This window comes from Hibiscus syriacus, unplaced genomic scaffold (assembly GCF_006381635.1).
Source record: "Hibiscus syriacus cultivar Baekdansim isolate YM2019G1 unplaced genomic scaffold, ASM638163v2 tig00111983_pilon, whole genome shotgun sequence".
Lineage (NCBI taxonomy): Eukaryota > Viridiplantae > Streptophyta > Magnoliopsida > Malvales > Malvaceae > Hibiscus > Hibiscus syriacus.
In genome coordinates this window covers 859,729-880,466 of record NW_024063228.1, presented here as the reverse complement: position 1 = coordinate 880,466, position 20,738 = coordinate 859,729, and the positions used below count along the sequence as shown (strand labels likewise).

Sequence of the window (20,738 nt, the reverse complement as noted above, 5' to 3'; positions counted from 1 at the left end):
TAGGATTTTAAACACTTTGACCAAATAAAACGAAAGCTTAGCAATACGATACGCTCATACCATAATCCATCTGTCCAGAAACCCTAACTGAACTGATTTTTGTTTAGATTTTAATTTACTTGTCTAGATTTTAGTGGAAAGATTCAAAATATTATTGCCTTTATAAATCTCTCTCTTTGTCCTTTTTTTTCTAATTACTATTAAATAGATACTCGGTTTTTTAGATAAATATTTCAATATCGAATATTATTTTTAACTTCATAATCCATAGCCATTGAAAACGAGACGGAGTTATTACATGTCACGGCCGAGACAACGTTAAAATTCCACGTGTTTAACTAAGTCACGTTCCACAACTCAAAGGGGGACTCATTGTAGCCGTGCCTGACCAACCGAAGTTTTTCAAAGTACGGATGAGCTTATATTTTCTTTCTTTATTAATATTAATTAAAAGTAAACAAATTATTTAAGCTGAAGTATTATTTAGTTGTGAAGTAAATAATAATAATATTATTTTATGAAGAAGAAATCATTATAAACAATATTGTAGAAGAAGCAAGAGATGATAAAAGCTTAAACTGCAAAAATTTATGTGCTCCCTCTTCTTTCTCTAACAATAACCTATCTCCGAAGAGTTTCCACCTATCCTCAGATGGTATACGCATTGCCTTTGCTTTCTTCGTTTTACTCGTGTTTTCTGGGTTTTCTCACCTTTCTTGTCGTCTCCCCCCCCCCTTATGTTGCTTAGTTTAATGATATTTTATTGGTTTCTCTTTTGTTCTATTACCAATTTACGTCTTGTTTTCTTGAAGTTTCTAACCCGTGATTGTATTTGCAGAGAAACAAAAACGATTTTGCAAGTTAAACGGTTGGGGGAAGACAACCAAAACAGATTACTCTGTTCTTTTCCCCTGTCTTGGTTCCTCTCAATGAACTTTACAAATGGAGAAGAAGGTTGATTCATGTTCTCCCACTGGTGTTCTTGAAGATTTCTTCAAGAGTGAAGATTTTGAAAGGAGCCATTCTTGTAAAGAACCAAATATAGACTCGGCAAACGAGCGAAACTCGAAGCAAGGTTCTCGATGGCGAGGGCTGGCGCAATTATTTAGAACTAAATCGAAGAAATCATTAGCCAATTTGCAGTCTTTTGGATCGTTTAGGCTCTCGTTGAGGAGTAATAGCATGCGAGAAAATGTTGCCGTTGCACCGGATTTTCTGGCCAACGGCAATTCATTTAACGATAGGTCTCCGAGGAAAGTTTTCACTCTCTCCGAGCTTCAAACTGCCACCAAAAACTTCAGCACTGGTCGGTAATTCAATACTTTGTGCTGCTTGAAACTCGACCAAATATGTTGGTTTAATGATTTGTTTTTTCTGCAGAGAATCTTGTCGGAAAGGGTGGTTATGCTGAAGTTTACAAAGGGAGATTACCAAATGGGCAGCTTGTTGCAATTAAAAGGCTAACAAAAGGCACAACCGATGAGATTATAGGGGATTTCTTGTCCGAGCTTGGGATTATGGCTCATGTTAACCATCCCAATACTGCTAAGCTAATTGGCTATGGAATTGAAGGCGGTATGCATCTTGTCCTTGACTTGTCTCCCAATGGGAGCTTAGCCTCTCTTCTTTACGGTGAGTTCATTATATCGAAAATTGCTTGGTTATGAACATCAAACGAATCGATCCGAATATGAATGTCCTTTACGTATTGATTTCGTACAGGTTCGAAGGAAAAACTGACATGGGATATTAGGTTTAAGATTGCACTAGGGACAGCTGAAGGTTTAAGGTACCTTCATGAAGGTTGTAAGAGGAGAATCATCCATAGAGATATAAAGGCTGCAAATATTTTGCTTACAAAGGACTTTGATCCTCAGGTACCCTTCAAACAAAACCCTGAAATGTGAACAGTTTACTACGGTTTTCATATTATTAGTAACAAATTCGGTGACAGATTTGTGATTTCGGGCTCGCGAAATGGCTACCGGAACAATGGACTCACCGCACATTTTCCGAGTTCGAAGGCACATTTGGGTTCGAAACTTGTATAACCTGAAACTATACTTCTTTACAGTTATCAGTTGGGGAATCTACAATTAAGCCGATTCCCTTTATTGCTTTCTTTTTGCAGCTACCTGGCTCCTGAGTATTTAATGCACGGCATAGTCGACGAGAAAACCGATGTTTTCGCCTTTGGTGTATTGTTGCTGGAACTCGTCACTGGTCGCAGAGCTTTGGATTACTCTCGGCAGAGCCTTGTATTATGGGTACGCCACTAGAAACACATCATGATCTGACTCGATGACTCTCTATGTATGCAAGTGTAGCTTATGCTTTTTTATTGGCAGGCAAAACCTTTGCTGAAGAACAACAACGTTAGAGAGCTGATCGATCCTGCTCTTGGAGAAAATTACAATGTCCGCCAAGTGAACATCGTCCTCTTGGCGGCAACGATGTGCATACATCAGTCTTCGATACGGCGCCCACAAATGAGTCAGGTATGATATAGTGTTACGACCCAAGTCAGCTCGTTGGACCATAACCTTCTTCAGTTTTTCTTTTAACAATTGATTCTTAATATGTGCGTGCAGGTTATACAGCTCCTTAATGGCAACCCCAACAGCTTAATGAGCAAGAGAAAACGTCGGGTCCCGTTCTTTACAAAAGCTTTCCATGAAGAGATTTAGAATGGAGAAGATCGAACCTTTAGAAACAAGTTGTGCATGCAATAAAAATGAAGTTCAACGGGGACAAAAGGATCGACGTTGTTTTCTCGTAATTTTAAAAAAAGTGGAACCGAACAGGGTGGGAAGAATTCCGAGGAGGCGAAAGTGAAGAATGGCAGTGTCTTTGGGACATAGTAGACACGTACAGAAGGAAAGGAGACAAAAGTAAAGGATATCCCATGGTTTAGTCAATTTTGGTCGGATAAATACATGAAAGAGCCAATGTCTTTTCTTTTTCTAATTTATTTTTTTAGAGCAAGTTATGATAAAAGTCCTGAAGGATCAGTATATATATATTTTCAATGAGGCTGCCTATTAAATTATCATGTGTTTGTTTATTATTGACCCATGGCGGCGAGTAATTCCGTTGACCACCGTGATCCTACTTACCTTTCCTCGTCAATCCTTATCGTCATTAAATGAAATGGTATCGTATCTACACTGAATGCAATTAATTAGATTTTTTCCCCTAAGAGATCCTTAAGGAGGTTGTATTGCGTAATTCATATCTACATTGATGAGGGTATTGAATACTACTCTTATATTTGATGTCCTGTATTAACTATCAATGAATTATATTTAAAATAATAATATCACATAGTTTATTATCAGTTTATATAAGTTTGAAAAATAGTATTTTGTTTATTATTTTTGTAGTATAATAGTAATAAATAATATTGCTTTTGTTCTAATTCACATTAAATTTTAGAATTGATTCTAAATAATTCTTTTATAAAATAAATATTTTTTATAAACTTTGATACATTAAAAAATTAGTTAATTATTACAAAAATTAAAAATGCATTTTATAAAACTCGGTAACAAACATTCATAACCAACCCGACAGAGCCTAAAACGAGATGAGAGCAGGACATTTATCCAACAGGCCCAATGCAAAGACAAACTTTAGTAAACCATCAGCAAATAAAAACAGCCCGACAACCGACATCACGTCAAAAGACAAAAGTCACAGTGTTCATTATTTTAATTTTAAATTTCTTTTTCAGGCTTTTTTGCGTGTTGTGATCCAGAAGGCAAAAACCACACCGCCAAGTCCACATCAGTGAAACCAAAACTTAACCTCCAATTTCACCCTTAATCTCAGGCATAAATAAGATTATGATTATGTAAAAGTGACAAGAAATTGATTGGATAAATAGATTTTATATAGTAAAGAGGATAGAGAGGAAATAAGCTTTTTTCCCTTGGAGTCAAAGCATAAACAAGCCGGTTTTTTGTGTGGCGATCAGGAGAATTGGATGTTATATCCGATCGTCGGAGATCGGAGATGTTACTTACCGGAGGTGAATGTTGAGGAAGGCCGTTGTGATGCTGGTGGTGAAGGTGGCGGAGGAGGAGGAGGAGAAGAAAAATAGGTGGCGGTGGTGCTTGAGAGTAGTTTCAGTACGAGTAAGGACGTGGTTATAGTTGGAGGATGAGGAAAGGGAAAGGAAGGAACAATGGCTTGCTTCCGAATTCGTTAAGGATTATTTCGTCTTGTTTGAAGACTGTTTCCACGAATGCTAGTAACGTCGCTTCCACGGTTCGTTCCGCTGGTGCTTCCGTCGCTGCATCCATTTCCACTTCTTCTGAAGATCCCAAGGATCAGGTTTCACTTTACATTTCAGAATCGGTCGTTTACATTTGTTTGTCTGGTTGCTTTCTTTCATCTTTTGAAAACTTTTAGTTTACTCAGTAGAGTTGTCTAGCGTAAGTAATGAATTAATGGTGATTTAAAGCTTAATTGTTCTCATCACTCGCTATCATTACTCGTCGATAACCATTTAGCTCAGTGTTGTCTAGGGTGCAAGGTGAACTTTAGGCGCTTTAACTATTATATTGCCTAAGGTGTAAGGCACAAAAAAATCTCTCTAGTATAGTGAGGTGCAAGGAATGGAATCTATTTGGTTTAGCTTTAAATCATTGTTAAATATTCTTTGACCTGCTCTCTGTGCCTTGGTGTAAATTTTGTAAATTTTAGTTCAGTTTCATAATTCTGTTGGATTTTTTAGGTGCTTCAAATGCTTCCGTTATTTTACATGAACAGGTGACATGGGCTGGCTTTGACAGGTTGGAACTTGGTCCGTCTCACATCAAGCATGTTCTCTTACTTGGTTACCAGAATGGATTTCAAGTCTTTGATGTGGAGGATGCCTCTAGTTACAGTGAACTAGTTTCAAAGCGCGGTGGTCCAGTTTCATTCTTACAGATGCAGCCTTGCCCTCTGAGTTCAGATGGACGAGAAGGATTCAGGTCATCACATCCTATGCTATTGGTCGTTGCTGATTATGAAACCAATAGTTCAAGCTTGGGTCAGAATGCTGGCCATTCAGTTGGGGTGGCCCGAGATTGTTGTATGGAGTCACAGTTAGGAAACTCTGTCAGCTCACCTACAGCAGTTCGATTTTACTCTCTTCGGTCTCACTGTTATGTGCATGTGCTGAGATTTAGATCATCCGTTTGCATGATTAGATGCAGTTCCCGGATTGTAGCTGTAGGTCTTGCAACACAGGTAAGTGCTGGCTGATACAAACAGTACATTAGTTTGCTGAAATATGAAGTCATTTTGCATGTCGGGGGTTTCAAGGTGTAGATTAAAGTACTCAGTGTTGTTGCTTCTTTATTTTATGATAAAGACTTGTCAGTAAAGTAGGTTTTTCTTCTAACCTATGTCTTTTTTCTTTCTAAGTTTTGTTATAGTTGCTTGTCAGTGATCTCAGTCTGTAATTTCTCTTAGTTTCTTGTATTGCTTTAACTAGTGATGCAAGTAATCTGTCAGTCGAAAGGTAGTAGGCTGATCAACTCTCCTGATATACACCAATCGAAGGCAATGCAAAATTACGAAGATTGTGCACTACCCTTATTCTAATTTATTCTTTGTGCTGCATATATCATAACCAACTCTTCTTGTATTGTTGCAGATATATTGTTTTGATGCCCTCACTCTCGAGAATAAGTTTAGTGTCCTCACCTATCCTACTCCCCAGTTTTCAGGACAAGGGGCCTTTGGGGTTAATGTTGGTTTTGGTCCAATGGCTGTGGGACCAAGGTGGTTAGCATATGCTTCCAATAATCCACTGTTGTCTAACACTGACCGGTTAAGCCCACAAAAGCTTACCCCTTCTCCTGGTGCGAGTCCATCAACACCCCCAGGTGGAAGTAGTTTGGTTGCTCGTTATGCAATGGAATCTACTAAGCATTTGGCAACGGGGCTAATCAACGTGGGAGATATGGGATACAGGACTTTATCCAAGTGTTGTCAAGAGCTACTTCCTGACGGCTCAAATTCTCCCGTGTCACAAAATTCAGTTTGGAAAGTTGGAAGACTGGCAGGAGCTGATATTGACCTTGCAGGAATGGTTAGTTTTATGCTTTTGTGTAGAGTTCATTTCTATTTTGATAAAAATTTTCTTTTCTCTACCTTAGAGATAAAAGTATATGTGTTTTAAAATGACTGAAATTATATCATAATTAGATTTGAGAGGATGCATTAGTGACTGTGCTGTCTTCTTTATATGCTAGTAAGAGAGTATATTTTGCATGATAGATGAGATTTGAAGTATCCAATTACTGACACTTATGGTTTAAATGGTTGATTTTGTAGGTTGTCGTAAAAGATTTTGTTTCTCGAGATGTTATATCTCAATTTAAAGCTCATACAAGCTCAATCTCTGCACTAAGTTTTGACCCTAGTGGGACCCTTCTGGTCACCGCATCAGTATATGGAAATAACATAAAGATCTTCAGGATTATGCCATTGTATGTGCGTTCTGGATCAGGTGTTCAAGGGCATGACTGGAGCTCTTCTTACGTGCATCTTTACAAGCTACATCGTGGAATAACATCAGCTGTTAGTACAAATTTAGTTTCAATATATATCTTATTTTCTATGTTCCTCTTGCAGATTGCATATTAATATTACTGTTTTTTTTTTTAAAAAAAAAAAACGTTTAATTTAACAGATGATTCAAGATATTTGCTTTAGTCAGTATAGTCAGTGGGTTGCAATTGTTTCATCCAAGGGGACTTGCCATATCTTTGTCTTATCCCCTTTTGGAGGTGATACAGGATTTCAAACACTCAGTTCTCAGGGTGAAGAGCCTTCTCTTTCTCCAGTTTTATCCCTTCCATGGTGGTCTACCTCGTTTTGTGTCGCTAATCAGCAATCTTTCCCACCCCCACTACCTGTTGCGCTTTCTGTTGTCAGCAGGATAAAATACAGTAGTTTTGGATGGCTTAGTACACTTAGCAATGCTGCGAATACTGCAACAGGGAAGATTTTTGTGCCATCTGGTGCTGTTGCGGCTGTTTTCCATAATTCTATATCACTCGCTGCTCAACATGTTGACCAAAGAACTACTTCCTTGAAACATCTTCTAGTTTATACTCCATCCGGTCATGTAGTTCAACATGAGCTTCTCCCGTCAATTGGGGCAGATTCAGGTGCTAGTAATTTACGAGTTCAGACAACTTCATATGCACATGTACGAGAGGATGACTTGACGGTGAAAGTTGAACCTGTTCAGTGGTGGGACGTATGTAGGAGGTCAGATTGGCCAGAAAGAGAGGAATGTATTTCTAAGGCTACTGTTGAGAGACAAGATGCTGCTGAAGGTGTTGAAAGTAAATCAGTGAATGAGGAATTCAGCATGGATTCTCTGGAAATTAATGATAACGGAGAAAAGAATACAAAACCATTTCCGACAAAACCCCACGATAGCTTCCACTGGTACCTCTCCAATGCAGAGGTGCAAGTGAACTCCTGGAGGTTACCAATTTGGCAAAAGACTAAGGTAGTTCATGTTTTTAAAATTCTCCCCATAATTGGTGCAATACCTCAGTTGAGTTTCATTATTACAGATTTCTTTCTACATGATGGATTCTCCGGGAGCCAATGGTTGTAAAGGTGGTGAGTTCGAAATTGAGCTGATCCCAGTTCATGAAGTTGAAATAAAAAAAAGCAAGGAACTATTACCTGTTTTTGATAGTCTCCATCGTAGCAGATCTAGCTGGAATGACAGGTGATTGCCTTTCCATTCTTGGTTTTTTGTAGCTCTACCGATATTTGAACTCTGAATTTGATGATACCCTTGCTTAATCTTTCTGGTTATTGTTGATTCTATGTGAATTGTTTTATTCTGCCTGATGATTCACGGAAAATGTAGCTGAAATGTTTTGATATCGCTGAATTGAATCTACCGGAAAATTTTCTTGTACAAAATATTGGGACATTATTTTGTACTCAATTGGAGGAGAAAAATGTTCTGGCAAAATATTGCCTATTTTTAAGGATTTAAGTTCAATACTTGTTTGATGTTTCCAACAAGTTCCAGATGCATCGATTGAAGCCAAAAAGTCGTTAATGTGCATGTTTGTTACTAAGGTTGTGCTTGGAATCTCCTAAGAACCTACTTGGTTGTTCCATATAGGTGTTTTTCTGTTGGGAAATATCCTCTGTCCTCGTCTCCTGATCGTCATCAAGGTGAATATAAAGCCTCACAAGAGGTTATTATTTGTCATTCAAAGCCAGCGTCGCTTAGCTCGAATGAAAGTTCCGGAGGTAAGCCTATGAGATTTCTCAAAAGCAATATCTGTTTTGCTACCAAAATGCCCTTGCCTATAAAATCACATCATTTGATGATTACGATTCCCGTCAGGTTCATCAAGGAGACTGGATAATCTACTTGATTTTGATCAGATTAACTGCGACAAGCCTTATCCACCCACTTACCAGGGTCTGAATGGAATTTGCCATGGAAAAGATGGGAATGGCTTCATTGAGCCGTTGGTACTGAATCAGGAGTCTTTGACTGTCGATTCTACTCCATTTCAGCACTTAGAGAATATATACTCCAATACTGGTTGCTCTATGACGAGCGATTTTTCCTCTTCAGAGAGTAAGTTGCCTCCTTTAAGAAGTAAAGCAGATGGAATGCCGTCTTTCAATGCCTCAATATTGCATGTAGACCATTATGATGCGCCTAGAAACATTCTGGCGGATTAGTCGTCATTTTCTGCAAAACAGATTAAAGTTTATTTCGGGTATCTCCAGGAAGAGCACTATGATATCTTACAGCACAGTAAAAGCGGCAAGTTATTTGTACATGCCAATGATGACGTCGACAGTGGCAGCAACCACTATGGGAAGGAAAAACTGGAGGAGGATGGGGGGAAATGATGAAATGCTTGATGGCATGTTTGTGTTCTAAGAAGGTAGAAACCTGATTGCTCAAACAAATTCGGCTTTTATCAATAATCATCCCGTTTTGTCCTACCTTTTTCTGAAACTAAATTCTCTTTGCTTTACATGGTAGGGGTTTTTTTGGCAGGTTGAACCGGATTCATCAGTTGCAGTATTTGTTCAAGCCGCTGTGAAAAGCTGAGGCGAAGGTATGTTTTCCGATCCAAAATGCATTGCACCCTGTAAATAGGGGGGACCAATGATGGTTGTACTGTTTGCGATCGATGCTTAAAGTGTAGCAAGAGCATGCACTCATCTTTCTTTTAGTTGGCACTGCCTAAAATATGGAGTAATGGACTTGGGACACAAAGGGGTCTGACTCAACACATTCAATAGTTAAGTGCTATTTGGAACGCAAAGCACATAAAGTAACGTTGTGTAAAATGGAACAAAGGACACACGAAATGCGAATGGAGCAACCGTTTACCCCCCTGAACCTGCCCCTAATAAAGCAACCAAAAAACCAAGAACAGTAAAAGAACAATAATAATGATGAAAAACTAATATAATAATAATAATTAAAAGCCAAAAAAAGACATTACATTCATCGGTGTTAGAATTAGAAAGTACGCCGTCAACGCTGTCCTATTCATCTTCTCTAAGAAGTCGTTATCAATAAGCTCAAATATCATCCACCAAGGACAACCACGGCTTCTTCTTCAAGCCGGTCTTTGTTTCTTCGTTATGTATTAATATAATCTTCTATGCTGATAGTTTCGCCATTAAAGGCTTTCACATGAAACCGGTAGTTTTCTCTCATGACAAAGCTTCATTTGCCTACTCAAAAGCCTTCCCTTTTCGGGTCTACTTTGATCCATCGATTGAATGACTAAACAAGGGAGAATGCATGTGGGCTCTTAGGATCTGTTTTTGGTTGCTCTGTCTCAATGTGGATTCCTGGGTTTTGCGATTTTAGACCCGGTTGATTTTTTAGCTTTACAGTCCATTAGAAAGTCTCTCCATGACTTGTCTGGCTCTAATTTCTCGGCTTCCTGGGATTTTACTTCCGATCCTTGTAACTTCGCCGACGTTTACTGTGAGTCAAACAAAAGTAGTGGCTATTAATCTGGGTGATCCACGTTCTGGTTCGCCGGGTTTAACCGGAAGGATAGATTCGGTCATCGGGAAACTATCTGCTCTCGTAGAGTTATCCATTGTTCCTGGTCGGATCTATGGGCAACGACCGGTGTCAATCTCGCAGTTGAAGGGTCTTCGTTTTCTTGCGATAAGCTGGAATTTCATCACCGGGAATTTTCCAGCGACTCTGGGACAACTGAGGAGGATTAAAACTTGATCTCAGCTACAATAAGCTCACCGGAGGAATCCCTGGCTCCATCGGAACATTGCCTGAGTTCACCAACATAATTCTTTGTCACAACCATCTCACCGGCTCCGTTCCAGCGTTTCGTTCCCGAGTCCTAACCCGGCTGGACCTCAAACACAATGCTCTCTCCGGCTCGCTCGCTCCGAACTCCCTCCCTGCTTCCCTTCAGTCCATTTCCCTCTCATGCAACCAGCTGACCGGACCGGTAGACAAGCTTCTATCCCGGCTCAACAAGTTAAACTATCTAGACTTAAGCTTGAACCAATTCACAGGACCCATCCCGGGCCGTTTGTTCTCGTTTTCAATCACGAACCTTCAGCTGGAAAGGAACTTGTTTTCCGGCCCAGTCCAACCAGCCAAACAAGTGACGATACCGACCGTCGATCTGAGCCACAACAGATTGTCGGGCTACATATCACCAATGCTCTCGACCTTACAGAATCTTTACTTGAACAACAACCAGTTCACCGGCAAGGTCCCGGCTAGCTTCGTGGGCCGGTTATTATCGGCCAGCATACGAATACTTTATTTGCATCATAACTACTTGACCGGAATCGAGATTAATCGGATGGAGGAGATTCCTCTGAATAGTTCGGTATGCCTACAGTATAATTGCATGGTGCCTCCCGTTCAGATAGCGTGCCCGTTGAAGGTGGGTAAAGAGAAAACCAGGCCTGCTGCCCGGTGCAATGAATGAAAAGGATAGATTTGGTAATTTCGACAGTATTGTAGAGGATACCTTTGGGAAAAAACTGAAATTTTTAGGATACAATTGATATTTCGTGGGTGAAAATTAGTGAGTTTATTGTGGTTAATACCTTAGGATACAATTTATTCTGTGGTCTATTATGTACTTAATCAGTCGGTAGTCACAATTCCGGGGACAAGTATTGTTTGAGATGGACGAGACCTGATGAGTTAGGTGGGTGGTTTTAGTTCAAATTAATTCTGAATTAGAATTATTTTTAGTTTTTTTTTTAATTAATTCCGAGCCAGTGAAATAATTCAAAGGTTATACGACAATAAATTTAGCTATTACTAATCTATAAATAGAAGTGATCCTAGTACTTGTCCTTCTCATAACGAAAACCGACCGACCCGTCTCTTTCACACATGGAAAACAAGAAAAGTGATTAGGTTTGACTGGGACTGGATGTAACATTGTAATAATATTACAGTTTCCGGGAACATGGAGATCAGCAAACGTTAGCACCCAAAACTCAAACTTTAACCTATTTATTTATCACAACAGTTAAAGGACCACACATGCTCTCATGTTATTAATTTTAACCCATTTATTTTGCCGGTTTATAGCGTTACATTTTACTGTGATTCGGGCCAAATGAGACCTGAAATTCTTGTAATTTGCCACTTAGCTCATCTCATGTGCATGATAATCTAACAAATCAAAGACAGAAGTACACCGTAAAAGATTATGGTATATTAGGTAGATGCCGGACCATCACACTTACCCATGCAAGACATCTGATAAAGAAAAAGACAATGACACAGTGCCAAGAGTGAAATTTTGGGTATTTATGGACTGTGGGAGTAGTTGCTGATTATTTTTGCCATAATAGATGATCTTTTTCCCTAGTAATTATTAATTATGGCGTTTTGGGCCTGGGGTGCAATTATTAAGTGTAAATAGGTCTTTTGATTATGTTATTATCCATCAATCCGCCTAAGTAGGGACCCTTATGTCTTACATCTTCCTTTATCATTTTAGGGTCTCATTTTGATAATTTTTGCGGGTAATAAAAACACTAAAATAAAATTTTGGATAAACTATTTTATTGGTCCCCAAATTATTATTGCTTTGTTAATTTGGACGATTTTAGGGGCCCTTATGTCTTACATATGTTAAGCTGGACAATTTTAACCGAAGTGAATCCTAGAAGTTTAGAACGATCTGAACCATTTTTTTTAACTTGTATTGTATGCAGAGTGAGTATTGCGTATATGGTGTTTCTACATTGGAGGGCGGAGGGCTGACTTTAGCTTATACATCCAACAAAATAAACTACGATGCTGAAGTTATGTATTTAATTTTACATTTTATACATGGAACTGTTGTTAAACAATTACACCTTATTCAATAATAATGTAAAATATGCCAGACCTGCTACTTAAAACACATGCAGATACAGTTAACGATCTTGTGTATGTAGCATGATTATAGCGTACATGTTTCACGAATCACCTTCAATAGTATTATTGGCTCCGGACTCTCTTCTTGTTCGTAGGGGAGGGTGTTTCTCCGTTGCGGGGAATTCCCACTTAACCACGTCCCCGTCCCATGAAGAGCTGACCAGCATAGGGTAGTAAGGGTGCCAACTACAGTCTCTTACTGGCGATGTATGGTGCTTTAGCACTGCAACTTGAGCTCCGGTTACCTGTAAGGCATAACCGTGTTATTACCATCTGTAAAAGTGAATTTGGTTGCGTAGCATAGGCCAGAAGTGTTTGGTATTCAGCAATGACTTATTGCATTATGCTGCAGTCTCTAATTAGCACTCATTTCAGTATATAATCATTCACTGCGTCTGCATGTTGCCTTTATCTGACGGCAATCGACATTTTTGTAACATACACAACCGCAAATTGAGTCCAACAAAAAGCATATCAACTTTTGGTTACTTACCACGTCATAAATATAAACCTGAGAATCGTGTGACCCGGTGTAAATGTACCGTTGTCCCGTACTGCAACAAAAGAATCGAAAAATCGGTGACAATGTCATTTGACTAATATCAAGCAAACAACCAATAAGAGTACTCGCCTGTATTTGGGGGAAAAATAACAGCGAATAAGAGTTCGCAAGACCGAGTGACCCTTATAAGTAGCCACAGATTGGTCACAGGGGTGTTTCAAATCTCTAGCCTTTGGTGGGTAGTCCATCCATCTGTAATCCCATTCATGATTCCTAAACTCTAAATTGCTGCAAGAACATAAGAAAATAAATGTCTTCAACTTTAACTTCAAACTATTGCCAAAATCCGAATCGGTTAAATAGCATGCACTCATGACTTGTGCATGCGGAGAAAAATCTAAACCACGCACATTGGAAGCCAAAAGAAAAGGCATACCAAGAGGTATCGGAGGACATTTTTCTGATATCCCAAAGCTTTATAGTCTGATCTTTACCATTTGATATGAAATAACGACCATCTCCACGACTGTCGACAAATGTAATACCTTCTAGATGTCCCATCAAGACTCCTGCTGGCTTATCTTTTGCAATGAAGCAACGTCTATCCCACACCTAAACAAAATCAAAACGTTATCGTCTTTTACTTAATCAAAAGTGAAAACACAGCATCTCTACATCCCAGCTTTCTGTAACGTGTTCTCGAATTTACCTTACAGAGATTATCATCACTCCCGGAATATATCAAGTTGCCACTTTCATCGGCAAAGGTTACCGTGTTAACATCAGCCTGCAAGATGAAAAACAAATGAACTTTAGGTCCCCTGAAATTAGAGATCCAAATAAGGAAAGGAATCACCGCATTACACGACATTAGAGTGGGAAGCAAGGTAAAGCAACAATCCAAATATAAAGCACATTATAGCTAGTGAGTGATTTGCAAAAAATACCTTTGTTGAAAAAAAATAAAGCAACGTCTATCATATTTTATTATTATTTCACACATTCAAGTTAGTTCGTGACAAAGAATTCAATTATAAACAGCCGCAAAATAATTTTGAAAGGACAAGCTTATCCTATTGAGAATACACGAGCAGTGAACTAACAGTGTGTGCCACAATTCGAAGGGAAAGCTTGTTTGCTTCAAGATCATAAACATATATTGAGTCGTCACTGCTTCCAGCTACAAGTTCTCGTCCATCGGTTGAAAATTTCACAGAGAATATTCCGAAAGAATATCCTCTATATTCATCAGAAATGAAGTCCAATCCTTCATGGATCTCCTGATAAACATTAGAACTCCAAAAGTGAGAACAACAAGATTGTTGGGAAAACTAATGCTTCGATGAATATACTAGACATCCATGATCAAAATATTTCATGTTGTTCTACTTCAAACCACAAATGCTTACCCTAAAAATACGATCCTTCTAGTTACTCTATAGGTGACAAAGGATTACAAAGGAAAGCATTTTACCGTGACGTTTGCATGGGATTCTATGGTAGCAGACCCGACATTAACAATATGAACTATAGGTGATATGCTGGTATAAACCTGAAATAAAGGAATATAGATTTGATTAAGATATCTGCAAAAAATAAAGCCGACAGATAACCAGACAAAGCAGGCATTGACGGGTACATATACAGATATGCAGACAAATCTATTACGTGGATTACAAGCTCAGTGTAGGCAGTGGATTTCTCTAGCCTTCTGCACAAGTTCATGAAACAACATCCTATATTTGTTCCTTTTTAGAACACAAAACAAGGATCGGGACATCAGAGACTAAAGTTTTATCTGGTATTGTTTTCTCATGCCCCATAGAGAGAGAGACCACAACATCCTAAATGATACACTAATATGTTTAGCACTCAGAAGCTACCCGCTTTGACCAATCACTGTGAACCCTTGTTTGTAAAAAAAGCTGAAGTGCTAGTAGAATATATAAAAGCTTAAGAAAATGGGGATGCAAATTGGGATTTTATTGATTCGGTGCTTGAAATGCACTATCTTAGCCACAATGTTCTCCGCGGAAGATATCAAATATAGTAGTTTTCGAAAAGTTCTAGTTCACAGGAAAAAAGACACTTGGACAAGTTAAAATCAGATAGGGAGAGTTTATTTCAGCAATATATTCCCTTAGCATCAGAAATTGTGCTTAGAATAATGAGTAAAAGAAACTCGGTTGAAATTAAACACATCTAGTCCGAACTCACGAGATGGCGCTGATCAGGAGAAAGGGATGTATCGGTTACTGTCCAACGCAAACTTTTAGCAAGAATGTTCTTCTGAACTTTCCAACCTTTATCTACGTCGTATATTCGAATATTGCTTCCCTGGAACCATACATTCGCAATCAAATTAAATCAAATCTGTTACTACCTATAATCCGATCAATTCAATATCAAGTCAATCTCACTAGGATATAAGGCAATGACCAGATACCTGAAATCCAGCAACAAACAGAGAACCATCGGCTGAAAATTGAGAAACATAGGCCCGGCTGGTCGTTTGGTCCACAAGCCAAGGACCGTGTACTGGCAAATACCTGCTAAGCATGTGACAACAATCTGCCGATGAGAATCTTCCTCTTCCTGAAAAATTACCTTCTCGACCTGCCAGCATCCTCACCGGTGAAACAGGTAATTGCTGCTTTCCAGGCATGAATTGACACAGTCCACCAGGAGGCCCTGAACTGATGTTCGTAAGCTGAGCAATCTCGTCATCTACTTTACGCAATGGTTCGTCGGTCCTATTACTGCTACCAGCTTCGGTAATGTCATTACCATCATCAAACAAATCAGATTCTGTATCCAGCCTACTCATGGCGTACCCCATATCATCAACGGCAATCCCACCGGCTGTAACAAACATTAATTCAATATAAACTCACTTCAGATATTTTCTTATGAACAATGCATACACATATCTTCTAGCCCTTCATACCAAAGTACATAATTTGGGTTCTTAACAGGTCAAACCTGAAAGAAAGAAAAAGAAGAAACAAGTTGAAATAGGGTATATGAAGATTTTTGAAATGCCAAGAACAAAACATGGAATTCTAATAGACAGAACTCATGATCAATAGTCAAGCACACAGTTTGACCAATGTTAAGTGCCTTTTCATTATCCAGAAAATATGAAAGAAACCCAAAACAATGAATAATTTTAGCTTTTTAATTAGCTAAAAATCACATGTAATCTAGTTTACCGCCATAAATTTAGTGATGATCATGAAAGTTTAAACCAAACCCAGTTCCAAAAACAAGCCAAAAGTTAAACTTTCTTCCTCGGTTACTTGGAATATGTTACAGTTACCACTCAGTCAGACTTACAAAACAAAGATTAAATTGTGAAATAAAAAAAAATCCAATCTTACTTTGAACACGACAACAACAAACAAGAACTGGATACTAAATGAAAGGTCTCTTCTTTTTTTGAAAAAAAATGAAGTGGATAAGAGATGAATAAAGCTTACCTTTTTTTAGTTCAATTACAGAATCCTGAGATTCATTCAGACTAGGAGTTCGCCGGCAAATGTAATCTGGGTTCATGGATTTGGGGTTGAAGATGATTGGAGCGGGTGCAATAAGGAGGACATGATTGATTCACGTATTGACACGTGTCCCTTTGACATGTGGAGCTTGTTTTAATCTGTCGTTTAAAGGTTTTAACTTCGACATTCCCTTCTCCTTTCTCACCTGTCTCGTCTCAACAACAGTTGCCTTGTCAGTGTTAAATATAAGAAAAAAGTAATACTCCCTATACTTACTCTCAGATTATTTTTCTTAAAAAAATTGTAATTAAACAACTGTTTCAATTTTAAAAAATATCAATAAATTTATTATATTGAAAATTATATCTTATGTATGTTTAAATTATTTAATATTTAAGAAATTATTGAAAATATGTTAAATTATAAATATATTACTAAAATAATATGTTTATTGTTATTATGCCGTGCTGCATAGATTTAATCATATTAAAAAGTATATCTTATATATGTTTATTGTTTATTGCCTTTCTAGTAAGGCAAGGAGAAACTTTCTCCTTTCTTATTTGTTCTTTCAATGAATGTGCTTTCAAGGATTCTTAACATGGTTGGTGTTAGAGGTATGTTTGGTTTTCATCCTAAATGCAAGAAAATATGTCTTACTTGTTTAACATTTGCATATGATTTGCTTATTTTCTGTAAAGGAACTGTTGAATATGTTGTTGGAGTAACAAGTGTTTTGGATTACTTTTATGAAATGCCTGGTCTCAAGCTTAATGTTGCTAAAAGTGATTTTTTGTTGTTGGTATTTCTGTTAGTAAAACAAAGGAAATTAAACAGATTACTGGATTCAAACAAGATTTTTTGCCTATGAGATATTTAGGTGTTCCACTTGAATTAGTCAGAGCAGTAATGTTTAGTATAGCAAATTACTGGTGTAGGTAGTTATTATGCCTCAATCTGTTATTAAAAGGATTGAGCAGCTTTGCTCTCGCTTTTTCATGAAAGAGTCTGATAAGGCAACTACTGGAGCCAGAGTAAGTTGGGAGAAGATATGCCTTTTGAAATCTGAAGGAGGGCTTGGTATAAAGGATATAAAGACTTGGGATAAAGCGTGTATGATGCAATTAATCAGAAATATCCTTGCGGGAAAGGGTTCTTTGTGGGTAGCTTGGATGGTTTTTTTTATAGACTTCCAACAATGGATAGGTTGCAGTGTATGGGGCTTGATATCGAAGGTACATGTGTTAATTGTAACGATGCTTTGGAGAGAAGGGATCACTTGTTCTTTAAGTGTCCTTTGGCTTCTACATTATGGGAGGTTGTGTTGAGCCTAAGTGGTTTGCGGAGAAATTCCTTATCATGGGAGGCTGAGGTAGCATGGGCCAGTGGTGCTTGGAAAGGAAAATATTTACTCACAACAATCATGAAACTAGCTTGGTGTGCTCAAACTTACATTCTATGGGATGAGAGAAACAGAAGATTGTTCCAAGGCTACTCAAGAAATGTTGTTGAGATGCTTAAGATTATTAAGAAATTGTTGGTATACAATTAAGGGGTATGAACATAAATAGACTTGATAGTGTTAATATTACTCTTTATAATCAATGGGATATAGCTTAATCGATCCATTGTTTTGTAAGTAGGGTGATCGATGTTATTAGAATGTTGATTTTGTTTTTTTAGCAGGAACTCTCTTCTTTGGGTAATAAATTGTTTAATCCAAAAAAAAAATTGTTTGATAGCAACTTGGAACCTAAACATTTAATTTATTTGAATGAAAATAGATTAAACATATATGTGGCTGAGAATAACTTTTCAATCTTCTAATGTACACCTTCTATAGGTGGGACGTGCACAGCTGCTTTAACCACCTATTGAAACTAAAAATACGTCAAACACTCTAATTATAAGGACTGATTTCCCATAATTTTTTTAAATTTACATATATTTTAAATATTTAATAATATCTTTTAAGTTAAAAAAAATCATATATTCATTATTCTTAATATAAAACCGTGTGTTCGTTCTTAATTCTAAAACTATAATAAACTATTGTTAACGTGACATTAACTTATTACCAACTTAAGTAAAGAAAAATATCACATTTCGTAATGAAGTAATTATATTAAATGTCAGATGGAAATTATAAGTTTTAGAATTTACAAATACTGTGGTGAACGTTTTATCATATATATATATATATATATATTATTGAAAATAAAAAATATTTTAAATTATAATGAATGTCTATGACCATAAATGTAAATTTAACATATAATTATAATATTATTATGTAACTATTATCACAAAAACTAGTCAGTTAAGATGACACATTGACCATACAAGGAAAATGTTAAAAACCCTAAAAACTTGAATAAAAGATAGATACAAACACATTCTACTACATCTACAAACAAATCACAAAAGATGATAATACTAAAAAACTATCGACAAATTCAAATCATGTATGTAAATCTAATCTTATGATATAAAGTAGGGAAGATCATGATGATAACAAATAAGCGCATATTAATCAGATATTGTGATGTCAAATTCAACCCTAAAAAAAAAGTAAAACGACGAATAAACAATCGAAAATGTACGGGAAAACGTATCATAAACGAATAATTATTAAAAACTAAAAAATTTTATATTAATAAAATTTTATATACGTGTTACCTATACGAATAAAACGTAATAATTAGATTAAACAATATAAATGGAAAGAATATATATACATAATAAAACTAACCTAATTTCGAAGGAAACCCTCGTGCACACTATGAGGTGTCAAATAGATGATTTCGGGGTCCAGTTTAAATTGAAATATCCGATAGCGCAAGTTTATGGTTGGGTTTAAGCATCATCTTTATCCAGTAGGGCATGTCCAATGCTTGGTCCAACTCGTTAAGGCCTACCCATTTCCCCCTTATCATTATAAATTCCATTTATATATATATATTCATACAATAATATCTATACTTTTTTGTTTTAAGGCCCATTTTTATTATGAAGAAAATTCAAATTAATAATATCGTTTTTTGTTTTTTATTCATATTAACTGTTCTTACAAAGTCATTCAATTATAATATCATTTTTATTGATATTGATTATTATGGTGCTACGTAATATTACATTGTTTTAATGTGACAGTCTATGAAGTCGACATGATAGTCCACGTGTAAATGATGTTGTGATGTAGAGGTAAATTTGATTTTGTTAGCCGACTTCGAGTGCCTAATTAAACAAGTTAGAAAGCATAATTAATTAAACAAAAAAACTTATCTTTAAACTTTCAATTAAAATAAATTATCCTATAACCAAGTTAAAAAATTAATTATGCCTTCAAAGTCGACAAACTGTTAAATTACATCATCATTCACGCATCAATTATCGTATCAACATCATTGATTATCATGTCAGCACAATAACTGTAACATCTCAAATCAGGGTCAGTGACTAAATTGCAAATTTTTAAAAACTACGTGCTCGATTTCGAAATAAGTTAAAAGTTCGTGGATTTAATTGAGGAAAGTTGATGTTGGATTTAATGGTAAAGTTTGGAAATAACAAGGGTATTATGGTATTTTCTAAGAGAAGATTTTTATTCTATTTTTAATGGATATAAAAACGTGGGAAAGGAGATAATTTCTCCAGAGTATTCTTCAGTCTTCTTCTTCCTCCTCTCCACCATGAAGCCTTGTATAAGGTAAGTGGATCTTCAGTTGGTTAATTCTTTCGTTTTAAAGCTTGTTTTGATTCTTGGGATGTTAAGAAAGATTAAGGAAAGCTTTAGGTGGCTTAAAACTCAAATATTAGCAAGTTATGAGAAATTAAGAAAAATGAGTTTTTAAGTGAATTTTTGAAATAGAACGAGTTAATAGATTTTGAAGTTTAATTTGACTTGTCAAGGGTTAAATTAAGAGATATGAAGTGATAGAATGGGTTTTAGAACATGTTGGAAATTTAGTGTGATTCTTGAATGTCATGTAAATGATAAAATTTTGAGTTTAAAGAAGTGATTATGGAGTAGAAATGAGTTTAAGTATGTGTATGAAAGTTAGGAATATTAAAGGGAGTGAAGTATGAAGTGTTGAGCTGAAAATGAAGTGATTTTCGAGCTAAAAATATGATTTATGGGCAAGGGGAATCGGTACCCATTCAAGGGGAACCGATACCCCTTCAAACGAACAAAAATTTCCAGAATGTCATGAGATAATCGATACCCCCATAGTAGGGAACCGATTCCCCCTAAAGGAAAATTGTGAATATTGGTTTAATAAGTTCGTTTAAGTTG

The 20,738-nt window shown here is 36.8% G+C and overlaps 3 protein-coding genes and 1 pseudogene across 6 annotated transcripts; 3 read left to right on the top strand and 1 right to left on the bottom strand.

Annotated features, from left to right (window-relative positions):
• Window positions 1-765: 765 nt before the first annotated feature.
• Window positions 766-2,687, top strand: LOC120173766 (receptor-like cytosolic serine/threonine-protein kinase RBK2). Its single transcript, XM_039180838.1, has 7 exons — window positions 766-1,306; window positions 1,381-1,632; window positions 1,723-1,877; window positions 1,955-2,034; window positions 2,132-2,267; window positions 2,349-2,498; window positions 2,592-2,687. The coding sequence occupies exons 1-7, from the start codon at window positions 943-945 to the stop codon at window positions 2,685-2,687; spliced, it is 1,233 nt and encodes a 410-aa protein (XP_039036769.1). The 5' UTR covers window positions 766-942.
• A 1,067-nt stretch (window positions 2,688-3,754) lies between these two features.
• On the top strand, window positions 3,755-9,334 carry LOC120173763 (autophagy-related protein 18g-like). 3 transcript variants are annotated; one of them, XM_039180834.1, is made up of 10 exons: window positions 3,755-4,335; window positions 4,774-5,238; window positions 5,648-6,085; window positions 6,331-6,576; window positions 6,689-7,519; window positions 7,587-7,747; window positions 8,156-8,286; window positions 8,384-8,623; window positions 8,779-8,939; window positions 9,041-9,333. In XM_039180834.1, exons 1-9 carry the CDS (start codon window positions 4,162-4,164, stop codon window positions 8,790-8,792), a joined length of 2,700 nt encoding a protein of 899 aa, XP_039036765.1. In that variant the 5' UTR covers window positions 3,755-4,161; the 3' UTR covers window positions 8,793-8,939; window positions 9,041-9,333. The 3 variants fall into 3 exon arrangements, with proteins under 3 accessions (XP_039036765.1, XP_039036764.1, XP_039036763.1); XM_039180833.1 differs by having other exon boundaries at window positions 8,384-8,939; window positions 9,056-9,334; XM_039180832.1 differs by having other exon boundaries at window positions 8,384-8,939; window positions 9,041-9,334.
• Window positions 8,840-10,997, top strand: LOC120173755 (annotated as a pseudogene).
• Window positions 10,998-12,347: 1,350 nt separating this feature from the next.
• Window positions 12,348-16,514, bottom strand: LOC120173764 (LEC14B protein-like). Of its 2 annotated transcripts, XM_039180836.1 has the most exons (11): window positions 16,424-16,496; window positions 15,892-15,926; window positions 15,391-15,806; window positions 15,162-15,281; window positions 14,419-14,496; window positions 14,048-14,224; window positions 13,654-13,731; window positions 13,381-13,556; window positions 13,074-13,232; window positions 12,936-12,996; window positions 12,348-12,687 (listed from the first exon to the last, which is right to left on the bottom strand). In XM_039180836.1, the coding sequence occupies exons 2-11, from the start codon at window positions 15,899-15,901 to the stop codon at window positions 12,484-12,486; spliced, it is 1,479 nt and encodes a 492-aa protein (XP_039036767.1). In that variant the 5' UTR covers window positions 15,902-15,926; window positions 16,424-16,496; the 3' UTR covers window positions 12,348-12,483. The 2 variants fall into 2 exon arrangements, with proteins under 2 accessions (XP_039036767.1, XP_039036766.1); XM_039180835.1 differs by lacking the exon at window positions 15,892-15,926 and having other exon boundaries at window positions 16,424-16,514.
• Between the last annotated feature and the right edge of the window lie 4,224 nt (window positions 16,515-20,738).

What these genes read in the sequence shown, in the direction of transcription:
- LOC120173766 (XM_039180838.1), top strand. Translation starts at nt 943, where the DNA reads ATGGAGAAGAAGGTTGATTCATGTTCTCCCACTGGTGTTCTTGAAGAT. An exon ending in GAGTTCGAAGGCACATTTGG is followed by an intron (nt 2,035 to 2,131) that starts GTTCGAAACTTG and finishes TTCTTTTTGCAG; the next exon opens with CTACCTGGCTCCTGAGTATT. An exon ending in GGCAGAGCCTTGTATTATGG is followed by an intron (nt 2,268 to 2,348) that starts GTACGCCACTAG and finishes TTTTATTGGCAG; the next exon opens with GCAAAACCTTTGCTGAAGAA.
- LOC120173763 (XM_039180833.1), top strand. Translation starts at nt 4,162, where the DNA reads ATGAGGAAAGGGAAAGGAAGGAACAATGGCTTGCTTCCGAATTCGTTA. An exon ending in CTGTAGGTCTTGCAACACAG is followed by an intron (nt 5,239 to 5,647) that starts GTAAGTGCTGGC and finishes GTATTGTTGCAG; the next exon opens with ATATATTGTTTTGATGCCCT. An exon ending in ATCGTGGAATAACATCAGCT is followed by an intron (nt 6,577 to 6,688) that starts GTTAGTACAAAT and finishes TTAATTTAACAG; the next exon opens with ATGATTCAAGATATTTGCTT.
- LOC120173764 (XM_039180835.1), bottom strand. Translation starts at nt 16,499, where the DNA reads ATGAACCCAGATTACATTTGCCGGCGAACTCCTAGTCTGAATGAATCT. An exon ending in GTGATGATAATCTCTGTAAG is followed by an intron (nt 13,557 to 13,653) that starts GTAAATTCGAGA and finishes GATTTTGTTTAG; the next exon opens with GTGTGGGATAGACGTTGCTT. An exon ending in ATGTCCTCCGATACCTCTTG is followed by an intron (nt 13,233 to 13,380) that starts GTATGCCTTTTC and finishes ATGTTCTTGCAG; the next exon opens with CAATTTAGAGTTTAGGAATC.